Source organism: Theobroma umbraticum, unplaced genomic scaffold (assembly GCF_002168275.2).
Source record: "Theobroma umbraticum cultivar Fairchild unplaced genomic scaffold, ASM216827v3 scaffold_86.0, whole genome shotgun sequence".
Taxonomy (NCBI): Eukaryota; Viridiplantae; Streptophyta; class Magnoliopsida; order Malvales; family Malvaceae; genus Theobroma; species Theobroma umbraticum.
This window is the reverse complement of record NW_018397263.1, coordinates 1,935,043-1,951,232: the sequence shown is the minus strand read 5'-3', so window position 1 is coordinate 1,951,232 and position 16,190 is coordinate 1,935,043. Positions and strand designations below refer to the sequence as shown.

General features: G+C 36.6%; 3 protein-coding genes and 2 pseudogenes across 4 annotated transcripts; 3 read left to right on the top strand and 2 right to left on the bottom strand.

Moving 5' to 3' along the window:
- Window positions 1–76: 76 nt before the first annotated feature.
- RS2Z33 (arginine/serine-rich zinc knuckle-containing protein 33) lies at window positions 77–1,194 on the bottom strand. The gene is given in 6 exon segments (XM_089784283.1): window positions 77–165; window positions 245–440; window positions 443–528; window positions 996–1,078; window positions 1,081–1,110; window positions 1,165–1,194. Coding segments are annotated over 5 exon segments (345 nt in total). The 3' UTR covers window positions 77–165; window positions 245–324.
- A 1,383-nt stretch (window positions 1,195–2,577) lies between these two features.
- Window positions 2,578–5,029, top strand: LOC110420430 (ABC transporter G family member 20 pseudogene; annotated as a pseudogene).
- A 2,308-nt stretch (window positions 5,030–7,337) lies between these two features.
- LOC110420655 (ABC transporter G family member 20-like) lies at window positions 7,338–9,467 on the top strand. Of its 2 annotated transcripts, XM_089784239.1 has the most exons (2): window positions 7,338–7,368; window positions 7,435–9,467. In XM_089784239.1, the coding sequence occupies exons 1-2, from the start codon at window positions 7,338–7,340 to the stop codon at window positions 9,465–9,467; spliced, it is 2,064 nt and encodes a 687-aa protein (XP_089640365.1). The 2 variants fall into 2 exon arrangements, with proteins under 2 accessions (XP_089640365.1, XP_021289707.1); XM_021434032.1 differs by having other exon boundaries at window positions 7,338–9,467.
- A 1,396-nt stretch (window positions 9,468–10,863) lies between these two features.
- On the top strand, window positions 10,864–13,374 carry LOC110420963 (ABC transporter G family member 20 pseudogene; annotated as a pseudogene).
- A 1,698-nt stretch (window positions 13,375–15,072) lies between these two features.
- On the bottom strand, window positions 15,073–16,159 carry LOC110420675 (ABC transporter G family member 20-like). Its single transcript, XM_021434050.2, has one exon. It carries the CDS (start codon window positions 16,021–16,023, stop codon window positions 15,106–15,108), a length of 918 nt encoding a protein of 305 aa, XP_021289725.2. The 5' UTR covers window positions 16,024–16,159; the 3' UTR covers window positions 15,073–15,105.
- Between the last annotated feature and the right edge of the window lie 31 nt (window positions 16,160–16,190).

Below are 16,190 nucleotides of genomic sequence, written 5' to 3'. Positions count from 1 at the left end.
GCACGCACTTAGAACACAATTCACTTAATCTTGCAGAAAAATTCCTTAAAGTACGTTATAAGTTAAGAAAAACTCACCCCGCTTGAAAACTAAACAATGATAAGACTTCCATCAAAGTCCCTACCATCCAAGCTATACATTACATCAGCAGCATCTCGGGGATCGCTAAATTCCGTTCACAAAAAGTAAGCCAAAGAAAACAAAAAAAACAGAACACCTATAAAGAGAAGGGGGTATCACTTACAACAAAGACGAAGTCATGCTTCATATCTACATCACGTATTCTGCGGAAATTGTAGCTACAAACAGTAAGGCCATCATTACTTAAGCACTGCAAGTGTATGATACTTCATCCCACATAGACGAACCAGACACCAGTTTGAGATTGTTGCCATTTCCACTAAAACACGCAATAATACTACAGAAAGAATCGCCAAGTCTCCAATACAATGGGCAGGAATTTCCATCAATTCCACCAAGGCCGACCCTCTCACCATAGGCCTCCAGGTTAGGCAAAAACCCAGAAACCTTCAACAAGATCATACAAGTTAAAACACACTACACCTAGGGGCAAGACTTTCCCACACAGATAAGATCATCAATAGTCAGCACAAAGCCATTCGCAAAGCAAGCTTGGTTGAGACCTAAGAAGCCATACATCTCATTAAGAGACCACTCCCCTCACAAAACCTCCATAAACTGCTAATTCATATAGCCATGTCCCCATTTCAAAAAGTACATTAACAGACGAAAAAGAGACACGATTAATAGAAGAAATTACTGAAACGTCCTAAACATTGCAAAACTGCCAAACCCCACACTACTGATAGTATAGAGTATAATTAATGCATATACTTATAGTCAGTTGTGACATCAACTGTGTTACATAAGTATTAATTAATTATGTAATCCAAAAAGTGATAAACTTATTCCGTAAAATTTAGCTGGAAGGTAAGTTTCTTTCATAACATTGAAACTCAGGAAACTAAAACTACCTGCCGAATCGGCTGAAGAGATGTTCAAGATCACGTGCTCACGTCCGTGAGGAGAGACGGCCAACATACAGACGAGTATTACCATAACGATCATCGTAGCTAGACATTTCTGAAACTGCAAACAAAAATATAAACTTACAGCAAGGGAGATCAAATTGATCATTCATACCTGGAAGAAAAAATAAAGACCAGAGAGCATGGATTAAAGAAATAAACAATTACTAGTAGTTTTATTTTCTTCGTGATTGTTTAATTTATTTATGATTTTTTTTTAAAAAAAATCAACCACGTAAACGGTTAAGATGTGTTTTGGATTAATCCAAGGGTGAGGATTCGATGATACCCAAAAAATACCTTTATTGTTGACTGTCGACTTGGGCATAGGAATAGTTCTTGGGCCGGACCCTAACTAAATTAGCCTTTGCGTTTTCTCTCTCTTTTTAATTAGAATTAGTTTTTTAAAACGTAATTAACTTTATTTTAAAAAATAAATAATAAATCAATTTTAATGGATTTTTATGTTTTTTGGTCGAATTGATAGTTTTTATTTGAACTTTTTTTTAAAAAAAATAAATTTGAAACTTTAGTTGAACAAGAAATATCATGAGATCAAAAGATTTTACATATCTGATTTAAATTAAATACATACAGGAAAATGTTTTTGAAAAAAACATGTTGTGGAGAATTTAAGTAATCAAAAATGAAAAAATTAGATTAAATTTGTTAAAAAGAATCATAAATAGGTGAAATTGAGCATGGACTTTAGAGGAAACTAAAACAGAAGTGATGGTAGCTTCAATTGTAATGATAGTACATATAAACAAACTATATGACCAGATTTTCATCTAGAAAATGTATTAATCTAAGTATTAAGCATTTAACTTAATAATCAATGTATCCATTTTTTTATTTTAAACTATTTAAAATTCTTTTTTTAATATTTATTTATAACAAAACTTGAATGAAGTGAGTGGGGATCAAACTGTTATAAGGTAAAAAATAGTTTTACCTTGCATTTAATATAAATTTAGTTGTAAATGTGAGTAATAACTGACAAGCAAAAGTATTTAATTTTTGCTGCAGTACTAGTGGATGAGTGGGACTTGAAGCACAATTATGATTAAATATTATATTTTTTTAGGCATTTTAGCATGGAAAGTGGATTGAAAAACTGTACAATTACTAGAGCTAAAATTTGAAAGAACAATATAAAGAGAATTCTAAACATTATAGGTTTGTGCCAAGTAATTAAACATTTTTATTTTTGTTAAAATACACTTTTTTTGTTGTCTTGTTTTCTATTAGCATAGGGGTTTGTACTTGATACAGTGTATAGTTTCAGTTCATCATAAGATGCTTTCTCCTTAATATGCAAGGAAGAAAAAATTGGGTGGAATCTGAAAGACAAAAAAAGATTAAAATATTTTATATTTATTTTCAAATTTTTATATTTTTTTAATTAACGAAACAACGGTTTATGGTGGATTGATATATAAAAATGCAATATAAATAATTAGAATTAAAAGAAAAAATCAATTTGTGCCTGCCATTTTATAGCCTTAATAAAGTTTGGTGTCAGCTATCTGTAGATCAAATAATAGGGAACAGAGATAAAATTAACTGCAAGCATGTGCACAGTTATCCACCATGGCCTTCAAGTGAAAGTTAAATTTCTCGTCCTTTTCCTTTAAATGAAGACGTAACCCTTTCAAGAAGGCAAGGCATAGGATTTAGTGATTTCTAACATGTGATAATATTCATACCCACCAAGTCTCGGGCTGGTCTCGAATTTGGCAGTTAGTTGAGCCACAATTCTATAAGAATGCTGGAAGTTCCCACCTAGTCTTTCCATTCAAACATTCCAAATGGAACTTCAATTCCTGAAGCAAGAGGAAAAGACAGGAAACCATGATTCTACTAGCCAGAACAACCAGCATCAAATCCTAGAGCTACCCAACTCCTTCAGCTCCATTTCCCCATCAAATCGATTTGTTTTATCATTCAACAACTTAACTTACAGCGTAAAAGCTGGCCCTAAAACATTGTTTCCGTTTCATGGAAGGACCGTGATTGTTTCACCTGAGAGTAGCACCAAAACCATCCTGAAAGATGTAACGGGTGAAGCAAGAGAAGGGGAAATCATGGCTATTCTTGGTGCAAGTGGGTCGGGCAAGTCGACCCTGATAGATGCTCTTGCTAACGGGATCGCGAAGCAAAGCCTGAAGGGGTCTGTCACTTTGAATGGAGAAGTTTTGGAGTCAGGCCTATTGAAGGTGATCTCTGCCTATGTCATGCAAGATGATCTTTTGTTTCCAATGCTAACCGTGGAAGAGACGCTTATGTTTTCAGCTGAATTCAGGCTCCCTCGTTCACTTTCAACGTCGAAGAAGAAAGCAAGAGTTCAAGCTTTGATCGATCAACTTGGATTGAGAAGTGCAGCAAAGACTGTGATTGGAGATGAAGGGCATAGAGGTGTCTCCGGAGGAGAACGACGGAGAGTTTCAATTGGAATTGATATAATTCATGATCCAATGCTCCTGTTTCTCGATGAACCAACTTCAGGGCTAGACTCAACCAGTGCCTTCATGGTTGTTAAGGTCTTGCAACGAATTGCTCAGAGCGGGAGCATTGTGATCATGTCCGTTCACCAACCAAGTTACAGAATCTTAGGCTTGCTTGACAGATTGATATTTTTATCGCAAGGACAAACTCTGTACAGCGGTTCACCAGCAAATCTGTCAGAGTTCTTTCGTGATTTTGGGCACCCGATTCCAGAGAATGAAAATCCAGCTGAGTTTGCCCTTGATTTTATTCGCGAACTTGAAGAAACTCCTTGTGAGTCCCAGAATCTAGTCGAATTTAACAAGTCATGGCAGTCCGCAAAGAACCCAAGTAATAACATCTCCAATAAGCCAAATCTTTCACTTAAAGATGCAATAAACACAAGCATTTCTAGAGGCAAGTTAGTCTCCCGAGCCACAAATGATTTAAATCCAACATCTTCAGTCTCATCTTTCGCCAATCCATTTTGGATAGAAGTGTTGGTATTGCTCAAAAGATTATCAATAAACTCAAGAAGAATGCCTGAAGTATTTGGTATCCGGTTAGCTGCAATAGTCATCACTGGAATTATCGTCGCCTCAATGTTTTGGCAACTTGATGATTCTCCCAGAGGCATGCAAGAACGATTAGGATGCTTTGCTTTCGCTATATCCACAACTTTCTACACATGTGCGCACGAAGTCCCAGAATTCATTCAAGAACGATTCATCTTCATGAGAGAAACTGCGTTCAACGCTTACCGTCGTTCCTCATATGTTCTTGCTCGTTCCCTCATCTCCCTCCCATCGCTGATCACCCTCTCTATTGCTTTTGTTACCATAACCTTTTGGACTGTAGGCCTTGCCGGTGGCTTCCCAGGGTTCGTCTTCCTTTTGCTTACAATTTTTGCCTCATTTTGGGCAGGAAGTTCCTTTGTAGCATTTCTTTCAGCGTTGGTCTCCGATGTTTTAGTATCTTTCGTTGTTGTGGTTGCTACTTTGGCCTATTTCACTCTCTTCAGTGGATTCTTCGTTTCTCGTAATCGACTCCCCGGATACTGGCTGTGGTTCCATTATCTTTCCATAGTGAAATATCCATACGAAGCAGTGTTACTAAACGAATTTCGCGATCCGACGAAATGTTTCACCAGAGGCGTCCAAATCTTCGATGACACCCCACTTGGGAAGCTGCCAGTTTCGTTGCCGATTGATCTATTAAAGAAAGTAGGCAATTCGTTGGGCACAAACATCACAGGCTCAACCTGTCTAACAACAGGGAGGGATATCCTGTTGCAGCAAGGGGTTACTCAGTTAAACAAATGGAACTGCTTCTGGATTACCATTGGATGGGGTTTTTTCTTTAGGATTCTGTTCTACTTAACTTTGTTGTTTGGAAGCAAGAATAAAAGGAAGTAAGATGAATGGATCCATACCCAAGGCTGAGATGTATAGTCAGAGAGTACTAAAATCAATTAATCAAACAATAAATCATAGTTTCTCAAAATTTTTACTGTGCTTGTTCTAACCAATCACACATATTACTACACTTGAAAATTAATCTTTAGAGCTAAGTGCGATAACTTTTGTGCTTTCCTTGTAAATATGCTGGATTCATCACAGTAAAGTTGAATTCATCTTTGCTATAAAGGACTTAACCTGCCGAGAAGAGGCAATCACAGAACACAGAAGCCAATATATATTGAAAAAAGAAGATTGCTTAGTAGTATTCATTTCCACCACGGCCTAGCATTCTCCTACCTTCGTTTCACTGAATTGCAAGGTTGGCACGCGGTAAGGGAAAGATCTAAATGCAAGTTCCCTTATCTTAGAAAGATAAGTTGACAAAGTAAGGTTGCAGACCGACCCTATTAGTAGGGTAGGTTTGTAATCAAGAAGGCTACACATTTGGATATTACTACTATTGTACAGGAATATGATAATATCCATTCAACCAAAATGTCAAGACTAGAATTAGATAATCTCAAGTTAAAAAAGAAGAAGAGAGAATGTTTAAAAGGAAATTATGCACCAGGCTGTGTTTGACAATTATTATGGTATACAATTATACATTCTGCTTGTTTGATTACTGAAGCAGCCAAACTTCAAATTAAAGAACAAAATTTGGGCTGAAAATATCAAACAAAATAAGATTAGCTAAAGTTTGGTATATGTCATTGCCAAAAGCTTTGGTATGAGGAACCAGAAATCCTTAAACTGCACTTACAAGTTAAATTAAAGCAGCAACATCAAAAGGTGTCTGATGCCCTTTTAGAGGAAGCCAAGGTTGCAGCTAGAGCTGCATTAGAAGAAATGGATGCTGATTAAATATTACTACAGACAGAATCTCCTTGTTATCATATTTTATGCACCTTCTGGTTTTAGGGACCAGCCTTTGTGTAAGGCCACTCAAGCAAGGGTTTTAGATCTCAAATTTAGAAAGTAATAATATAATTAATTATATTAAAAATATATAACAATTAAGATAATTAATAAAATATTTATCTATTCTTCCATGTCTAATAAATATTTATTTTCTCCCACTTCTACATTTCTATTAATTCTGAATTAATTATCTCATTTTTTATTAAAAATATGTAAAAGTTAAAAATAATTAATAAAATGACATATTTTCTCACTTCTCTAATTATGTGCTTAATAAATCTTAACTTTTTTTATCATTTCTTAGTTCCTATAATACTATTAATTCTCAATTATTTTTTCTATTTCCAATCAATTGACAATAATACGTATTTAATGATTTCCAATAGCTATTTTTCTCTCACCAATTTCTTTTATTTCCAATCTAACTATATGATGTATTTATCCTATATATTTCAAAAAAAAATTATAAGATGTATTTAATAATTCTCAACAACTATTTTATTTTTTATATATAAAATTAATTTTTTTTCAATTTATAATAACCACGGTTAAATTCTTTTTTCCTCATTTGCCATTTCTTCCTCTTAATTTTAATTTTCCTCAAAATTATATACAGAAAATTTGTTATGCTATCATCTTCGTGTGCTTTGACTTGATCAAAACAATAACAAAAAGAAAAGAAAACAGGGCACTACTCATTTGTTATTACAGGCTACACACCTTGTCTTGCCTTGCTGACTAATCCTTTTGGGTTGGAGGAATCAAACCCACGTTTTCCTAGTTTAATTCTGAAATTCAATGCACTTTTGAGTTTTAATGACAGCAAGTAATGTTTCATTTACAAAGGAAAATATCGGCCATTCTCCATTATTTTTTCAGTTGTACAAAATGTTGGCCAAAATATCCTCCTTGAACAGAAAGAAAAATCTTAAGAGATCTTGTCCTGAAGGTGTAAGATTATTTGCTGCAAAATTGTCATACGTTAGAGGACTTATTTATTAGAATTTAGAATTTATGGCTTGGAAATGGAATTTGTTTTAAAACCATTTTAAAATCTTGGGTAAATCAATTTCCACTTAGATTCCCATGTGCATGTTGGAATATAAATCTTCAGCACGTGCAATTCATAAGTGAATTATAGAACTTGTTAAAGAGGAAAAGATGAAATGGAAGATAAATTAAATAAACATATGATTCTTGCTGCAATTTTCTTTTAAAGTTTAATACTCAAATCAGCTTCATGGAGTTGACTATTAATTGAATATTAACATTTGTACACTCATCATGTGAGGTGTGTAATCTAAAACAAAATATTTCCTCGAATCTTAGGATTTTGAGTTTGGGGTTGAGGGCTAAATTTAAATATAAGAAGAGATCATTTTATGCTTTAGATTCCTAAAGAGGGAGGCCAGAGACAACAATGGAGCTTCAACAGTTCTCCTCGGAAGCCCAATTCTCGGCCTCTCCCACACTCGAACATCTCTTGAAGCGAGACGAAATCACAGGAAAAAGTGATGATTATCAGGTCCTAGACATTCCCAATACCAGCAGCTCCATTCCCACATTAGCAACATTTCTTCTTTCTTTCGACAACTTAACTTATAATGTCAAAGTTGGGCCCAAATCAACGTTCGCATGTTGTGGAAACAACACGATTGTTTCACCAAACAAAAAAACCAAGAGCTTGCTCAATGACATCACAGGTGAAGCAAGGGAAGGGGAAATCATGGCTATTCTGGGTGCAAGTGGTTCTGGTAAATCGACCCTGATAGATGCTCTTGCAAACAGGATTGATAGGCATAGCCTGAGAGGGTCTGTCACTTTGAACGGTGAAGCCCTAGAATCAGGCCTGCTGAAGGTGATCTCCGCCTATGTTATGCAAGATGATCTCTTGTTCCCGATGCTGACAGTGGAAGAGACACTCATGTTTTCGGCCGAGTTCAGGCTTCCTCGTTCACTTTCAAAGTCAAATAAGAAGGTGAGGGTTCAAGCTTTGATTGATCAACTGGGCTTGAGAAATGCAGCAAAGACAGTAATTGGAGATGAAGGGCATAGAGGTGTGTCTGGAGGCGAGCGTAGGCGAGTTTCCATTGGAATTGATATAATTCATGATCCAATACTCTTGTTCCTCGATGAACCTACTTCGGGGCTAGACTCAACTAGTGCATACATGGTTGTTAAGGTCCTGCAGCGAATAGCACAGAGTGGAAGCATTGTTATCATGTCCATTCACCAACCAAGTTCCAGGATTTTAGGCTTACTCGATAGCTTGATTTTCCTATCGCATGGACAAACTTTGTACAGCGGTTCACCAGCAAATCTCCCACGTTTCTTTAATGAATTTGGGCATCCATTTCCTGAGAACGGAAATCCATCCGAGTTTGCTCTTGATTTTATCCGTGAACTTGAAGAAACTCCCTTCGGAACCCAGAAATTAGTTGAATTCAACAACTCATGGCAGGCGGCAATGAATTCCAATAGCAATGCCTCCAATAAGCCGAGTCTTGCACTTAAAGATGCGATAAAGAGAAGCATTTCTCGAGGAAAGCTAGTCACTGGTGCCGTTGCCACAATTGATGTAAATCTAACATCTTTAGTTCCATCATTTGCCAATCCATTTTGGGTTGAAGTGCTGGTATTACTCAAAAGGCTAGTAACAAACTCCAGAAGAATACCGGAGGTGTTTGGTGTCCGCTTAGGTGCAATAATTATAACCGGGATTATTCTAGCCACCATGTTTTGGCAAATTGACAATTCCCCAAGAGGCGTACAAGAGCGATTAGGATGCATAGCAATTTCCATAAGCGCGATTGTCTATACCTGCACAACCGAAGCCCCTGAATTCATCAAAGAAAGATACATTTTCATGAGAGAGACTGCTTACAATGCTTATCGCCGTTCCTCATACGTTCTTGCTCGTTCTTTTTTCTCCATCCCATCCTTGATCATCCTCTCCCTCGTTTTTTCTACCATAACCTTTTGGGCTATTGGCTTTTCCGGTGGCGTCTCTGGGTTCTTCTTCTATTTTCTCACAACCTTGGCAACGTTTTGGGCTGGAAGTTCATTCGTGGCCTTTCTTGCAGGGCTTTTCCCTGATTTCTTCATTGCCTTTGTTATCGCTATTGCCACCACATCCTACTTCCTTTTCTTCTGCGGATTCCTCGTTTCTCGAGATCGACTCCCAAAATATTGGATATGGTTTCATTACATCTCTCTAGTGAAATATCCTTACCAAGCTCTTCTACAAAATGAATTCCTGCAGGACCCATCAAAATGCTTTGCTCGGGGTGCTCAAATCTTTGAACAAACAACTCTTGGTGCACTGCCAACATCATTGAAGAATGATCTGTTAACTAGCATGGGAAATGTTTTGGGCATGAACGTTACAGGCTCGACCTGCATACTAATGGGGAAGGATATAGCAAAGCTGCAGGCGCTTACAGATTTAAACAAATGGAACTGCGTGTGGATTACGTTTGCATGGGGCTGCTTTTATAGGATTCTTTTCTACTTAACTTTGTTGTTTGGGAGTAAGAACAAGAGGAAGTAAAAGTTCATGTAGGAATTAATGTACGTAATTTACTGGTGCAACAATGGAATGAATTACTCAAGCATTATCGATGTTAAGAATGTAATGAGAAATGATATAGTGATTTGCATGCTTTCGTTACAAATATCAATTAATGTTTTTTATTCAATTTTGATGAAGTTTGCAAAATGATATAGTCATTACAAAACAAAGCTTGGGGTTTAATTCTGGATTATGCTGCAAGAAACGGGAGAAACTTGGGAGAAGGTAGCAAATTAAAGAACAAAGCAAGTGACAAACACAAAGAACCCGTTTGCCCTAACGTACCAAGTAACAATAACAGTTTAGGGGTTTCAACCATCCCCTTTCCCCTAGTGCTTCAAGTATACAGAAAAGAAATTAATTACCCCTTTCGGCAAGGATTGGCATATGTAGTAGTTAATATATAATGTAAAGGTTAAGATCAAAGTGCCAGCTAACTAAGGCTAAAAAGGTTCAATTCCAGGCCCCAATCTCTAGTTGTCATTGAACTCATATTTGACTGTTTTCATTTTCTTCTTTTTTTCTCCATTGAATTATGTTCTTTTTAACAAAACCTCCAGCTGATTAGAGACATTGCTTTAATTAAAGTAGCTTTGTATTACTTGTAATTTTTGGATCTTCTAAATTTAGTATTAAAATGTGTACTTTGTAGTCAATTGAGCCATGGAGAATGGAATTGATAAAGTTTCTCTTAAATCAAATGTCGTAAAAACTTTAATTATAAATAGATAAATTGTATACTTCATATATAACCATTTGAGCCACAATGAATGGAATTTAGCAAATTTTCTCATAGCAATATTTTTACTATAAATAGATATTCTAATTGTTTTGATTTTTTTTATTTCCTTTCTCTGATATTTTATTAGCTAATTATTCCACCACGTAGAAGCCACAGCATCATTAGCTAAGTATAATCCAAATTTCCACATAGCTCAGGATATTCTCAACTCAAATTTAGATTACTCATAGCAATTTCCTTACTATCTTGAAGGCAACCCAACCTCCATAAACTTCATTGCCAACTTCTTTTCAACTCAAATTTTCTGGAAAAATAGGAACCAAATACCATCAAGCCAAATCATTTTCAAAAGAAACACCACATCAAATTGTCCCACATGAATGACACTAACAATTCAAGAAATTCCATGTGGTTAAGGGGAAGAGAGAGAGAGAGAGAGAGAGAGAGAGAGACTGTGGGAAGAAAAGCAATAAAAAAAAAAAGAAAGTAAAGAAAGAAGCTGCTGGGAAATTTCTTTTGTAATGTATAACACTATATCCTTAGATAAAAGGAAAACATCAAAACCTACTAAAAGATTCAACTATTTTTTTGTAAGTTGCCAGTGAGTCAAAGCCTGTTCATTTCCAGGTCATCCTTCAGCCAAAAGGGCCACATGAAGAGTGTAACTCAAGATTGCCAAGGATCAAATCGAATCCCCCATCACCATTCACCAAGTACTATTCCCGTTGCAACACGTTTTAGTAGAACATGTGCAGGCAAGCGTTATAAACTCTTCGATTAGAGAGGCCTTAACCAAAAATGGAGATTCAAGAATTCCCTTCAGAAGAGCAACAGGGCCTAGACCTTCCCACTGCCAGCGGTTCCATCCCCATATTAGACCCGTTTGTTCTTTCGTTCAACAACTTAAATTATGATGTCAAAGTTGGCCGCAAATCTTGGTTCCCCTTCTATGGGAAGAACAGAAATGTTTCTTCAGAAAATGAAACCAAGAGCTTGCTCAAAGATATCTCAGGTGAAGCAAGAGAAGGCGAAATCATGGCGATTCTAGGTGCAAGTGGGTCGGGTAAATCGACCTTGATAGATGCTCTTGCAAACAGGATTGCAAAGCATAGCCTGATGGGGTCTATCACTTTGAATGGGGAAGTTTTGGATTCGGGCCTTTTGAAGGTGATTTCTGCTTATGTTATGCAAGATGATCTTCTGTTCCCAATGCTAACAGTAGAAGAGACTCTCATGTTTTCAGCCGAGTTCAGGCTTCCTCGTTCACTTTCAAAGTCAAAAAAGAAAGCAAGAGTGCAAGCTCTGATTGATCAACTAGGCTTGAGAAGTGCAGCAAAGACAGTGATAGGAGATGAAGGGCATAGAGGTGTCTCTGGAGGAGAACGCAGGCGGGTTTCCATTGGAATTGATATAATTCATGATCCTATTCTCTTGTTTCTCGATGAACCAACTACTGGGCTAGATTCAACCAGTGCATTCATGGTTGTTAAGGTCTTGCAGCGAATTGCACAGAGTGGAAGCATTGTGATCATGTCCATTCACCAACCAAGTTCCAGGATTTTGGGCTTACTTGATCGCTTGATAATACTATCACATGGACAAGCATTGTACAGCAGTTCACCAGCGAATCTCTCACAATTCTTCAGTGATTTTGGGCATCCAATCCCTAAAAACGAAAATCCATCCGAGTTTGCTCTTGATTTTATCCGTGAACTCGAAGGAGCTCCCCCCGGAACCCAAAATTTAGTTGAATTCAACAAGTCATGGCAGACCTTAACGAATGAAAATGACAATATTGCTTCCAATCGGCCAAGTCTTGCACTTAAAGATGCATTTAGCAGAAGCATTTCTCGAGGAAAGCTAGTCTCTGGTGCCATTGACAAAAGTGATCTCGATCATTCATCTTCAGTTCCATCTTTTGCTAATCCATTTTGGATTGAAGTGTTGGTATTATCCAGACGGTTATTAACAAATTCAAGAAGAATGCCGGCCAAGTTTGGTGTCCGCTTGGGTACAATAATGGTCACTGGGATTGTTCTAGCCACCATGTTTTGGCAACTTGACGATTCCCCCAGCGGTGTACAAGAGCGATTAGGATGCATAGCCATTTCCATAGCCACCATTTTCTTTAACTGTATAACCGAAGTGCCAACTTTCATTCAAGAACGATATATTTTCATGAGAGAAACTGCTTACAATGCTTATCGTCGTTCCTCGTACGTCCTTGCTCGTTCTCTAATCCACATTCCTTTATTGTTCATCCTCTCCCTCTTCTTTTCCATAGTAACATTTTGGGCTGTTGGCCTTGCTGGTGGCCTCTCCGGATTCTTATTCTTTTTCTTCACAACCCTTGCCTCGTTCTGGGCTGGAAGTTCTTTTGCAGCATCTCTGTCAGGGCTTGTCCCTGATGTGTTTCTTGCCTTTGTTATTGGCATCGCCATCGTATCCTACTTCCTGTTCTTATGTGGATTCCTTGTTTCTAGTGATCGAATACCAAAATACTGGATATGGTTGCATTACACTTCTCTAGTCAAATATCCTTACGAAGCTCTCTTACAAAACGAATTCCTTGATCCAACAAAATGCTTTGCTCGGGGTGTACAACTCTTCGATCAATCAGCACTTGGGACACTGCCAACCTCGACGAAGAATCATCTATTATCGAGCATGGGAAATGTTCTGGGCAGGAACATCACTAGCTCGACCTGTTTAACAACAGGGAAGGATATACTAACGCAACAAGGGATCACCAAGTTAAGCAAATGGAGCCGCGTGTGGATTATCATAGCTTGGGGCTTTTTCTTCAGGATTCTATTCTACTTAACTTTGTTGTTTGGTAGCAAGAATAAGAGGAAGTAAAAATTCATGTAAGAATGTATCTGGATTGGCTAATTTGGGAATCGCACTTGTATCAAGCTCAAATCTTTTCTATTTACTTTCTTTTGTTTTGAAGATTCAGGTGTCGGGGTGGTGTAATGTATAATTTTTATGCTATCTTAATCTGGAAAATCTTACATAAAGATGCTCAAGTGTGTAGCTTTGGGTTTGACGTGACAGTTGTTCATTGTATATAAACCAAAGGAAGCTTTGGGTTTAAGAATCTATAGAGTTACGGCAGCAAGAAAAGGGCGAAAGTTCGGAGAAGGTGGCTAAACAACAGCAAATCCAAAGCACAAGAAACAGGTTTGAGCAGGCAATAATAATTCAGGATTCAACCATATGTCTCCTTCCCCTACTCTGTTCATATATACAGAAAATTAGCCAGCTATGGCTAGCTAACATTGTTCTATCAGTAATGTTTTCTTCTTTGGTTCCGGTTACTATATCATTATCAAAAATTTTGAGTAATAAAAATTTGTAACACATCACTAGCAATTGTGATACATATTAAAAAATTTATAAAAGATAGTAATAAAGAATTATAAAAGCATAACAGAAAATTATTACAGATATTAGTATAAGAAAGTGCTCATTAACAATAATTAGAGGAGATTTTTGTATTGATACATTGAGATATGATAAATCATATTGTATCTAATTTTCTATTTATAATTAAAAGACTAGAGATTTGATTGATATTCTTATCAATCTGACTTAACAATGAATACAAATACAAATGTTTTTTTTAAAATTATTGTATAAAATGATAAAAAAATTTGTAACATGGACAAAAAACAAAAAGTTATAATAAGAAATTGTAATGCTTATTTAAAAAAAAAAGAGAGAAATTGTAATGCTTTACAAAATGTTGTAATAAAAAATAACAAAAAGCTGTATTACAGCACATAACAAATATTGTAATAAATAACAAAAAATTATAACACAAATCAAAAGATTGTAACACTGAATAACAAAAATTGAGAAAAAAAAACAATGAATAACAAAAAGATATATATATATAAAAGAAAATTGTAATAAAAAGTAACAAAAAGTTAGGACAATGAGTACTCAAAAGTTATAAAACATAATATATATATATATATATAGTGACCAAAACTTATAATACATAAAACGAAAAGTTGTGATAAGAAGTAATGAAAGAAATTGTTAGCCTATATTGTGCTAGTTGCCATGGCAATAGGGATAGGAAATAATAATGGAATTAGGTTAAGAATTAATGGAAGTTTCATCTAACTAAAACCAAAAAAAAAAAAAAAGGGTCAACTCCAGGCTGCCCCAATCCCTACATTGTGTGTGTATATATCTTTGTTTTGCTTTGCTTTTATAGAAGCCTGATCAGCTAGCTCTTTCCACAAAACTCCAACCTCAATCACCTAATTTGTCTTTTTCACAATCTGGTTTTAAAGTTTCCCTTCAATCACATGTTGGCAAAATTTTAGTTATGAAATTAAGAGTCTAAAATTCCTCCAAAGTAGAAATTGTATAGGGCCAAATCCAAATAAAGCAGTGTTTTTCCCATTTAAAATAAGTTTTTAGAGATAGTGCTTAGTATTTGGTATGAAGTAGATTAACTATACATAGACTTTGGATTATGCACTTAATTGAAGATACCATTACACTAATCTTAATCTCTGAAACACGAGCTTTTATCTAAGGATTCAAATAGCATTCATTAAACCTGGCTACCTTTATGAATCAGGATTCAAGAAAATCAGAGGGTCATATCCCTTTACTATTGAACTTAAGGGAAAAAAGAAGATAAAGGTTTGTTGAACAATGTTGAACAGAAGAGATATGGGTGACTTGAACTGCAAAAGAGCAAACACAACAGCTACATCCCATTTTTAGAAGAAGAAGAATTCAAGTGTTTGACAAGAAAATTAATTAAAAACATTTTATCACAATATAGATTGATGAAATTTCCATTGATTCTTGTTGTACCCCCTCAATAATCTTCTTCACCGGCTTGGTTATTTACCTTCTCTTGTTCTTGCTGCCCAACAACAATGCAAAGTAAAACAGAATCCTAAACAAAAATCCCCAGGCAATAATGATCCACAAGCAATTCCATTTGCTTATATCGGTTATTCCCTGCTGCACCAGGATATCCCTGCCGGTTGTCACACAAGTTGAGCCTGTGAGGTCTACGCCCAAGACACCGCTCATACTTTGCAACAGCTTCAACTTGAGTGACACTGGCACTGCTCCGAGGGGTGTGTTGTCAAACATTTGGACACCTCGAACGAAGCATTTTGTAGGATCATCAAATTCGTTCTGCAGAACAGCTTCGTAAGGATATTTCACCAGGGAGATGTAGTGGAACCATATCCAGTACAAGGGTATTCTATCTCGAGATATGAAGAATCCGCTGAAGAGCAGGAAATAGGCCAAGATGGCCACAACAACGGTGAAACCTAACATGACATGAGAGACGATGCCTGAAAGGAATGTTACAAAAGAGCTTCCAGCCCAAAACGAGGCAAAGATTGTTAAGAAGAAGAAAAAGAACCCGGAAAGGCCACCAGCAAGGCCTACTGCCCAAAAGGTTGTTGCGGCAAAGGAGATGGAGAGGACGACTAGAGCAGGAATGGAGATTAGAGAGTGAGCTAATACATAAGATGACCGGCGATAAGCATTATAAGCTGTTTCCCTCATGAAGATGTATCTTTCTTGAAGGAAGACGGGGATTGCTTCAGCACAAGTGTAGAAAGTGGTGGACATGGCAAAAGCGAAGAAGCCTAAACGTTCTTGGATGCCTTTAGGTGAATTGTCTAGCTTCCAAAACATGGTAGCTAAGATGATCCCGGTGACAAGAACTGCACCCAAGCGAATTCCAAATAATTCAGGCATTCTTCTTGAGTTTGTCATCGATCTTTTGGCAATAACTATCATTTCGATCCAAAACGGATTAGCAAAAGTTGGCACTGAAGATGTTAAATTGGAATCATTTGTGGCACCAGAGACTAGCTTTCCCCTTGAAATGCTTGCACTGATTGCATCTTTAAGTGAAAGATTTGGTTTGCAGGATAAGCCATTTCTCGGATTCTTTCTAGCCTGCC

Excerpts from the sequence above, each read along its gene's own strand:
- LOC110420655 (XM_021434032.1), top strand. The coding sequence starts at position 7,338 with ATGGAGCTTCAACAGTTCTCCTCGGAAGCCCAATTCTCGGCCTCTCCC.
- LOC110420675 (XM_021434050.2), bottom strand. The coding sequence starts at position 16,023 with ATGATAGTTATTGCCAAAAGATCGATGACAAACTCAAGAAGAATGCCT.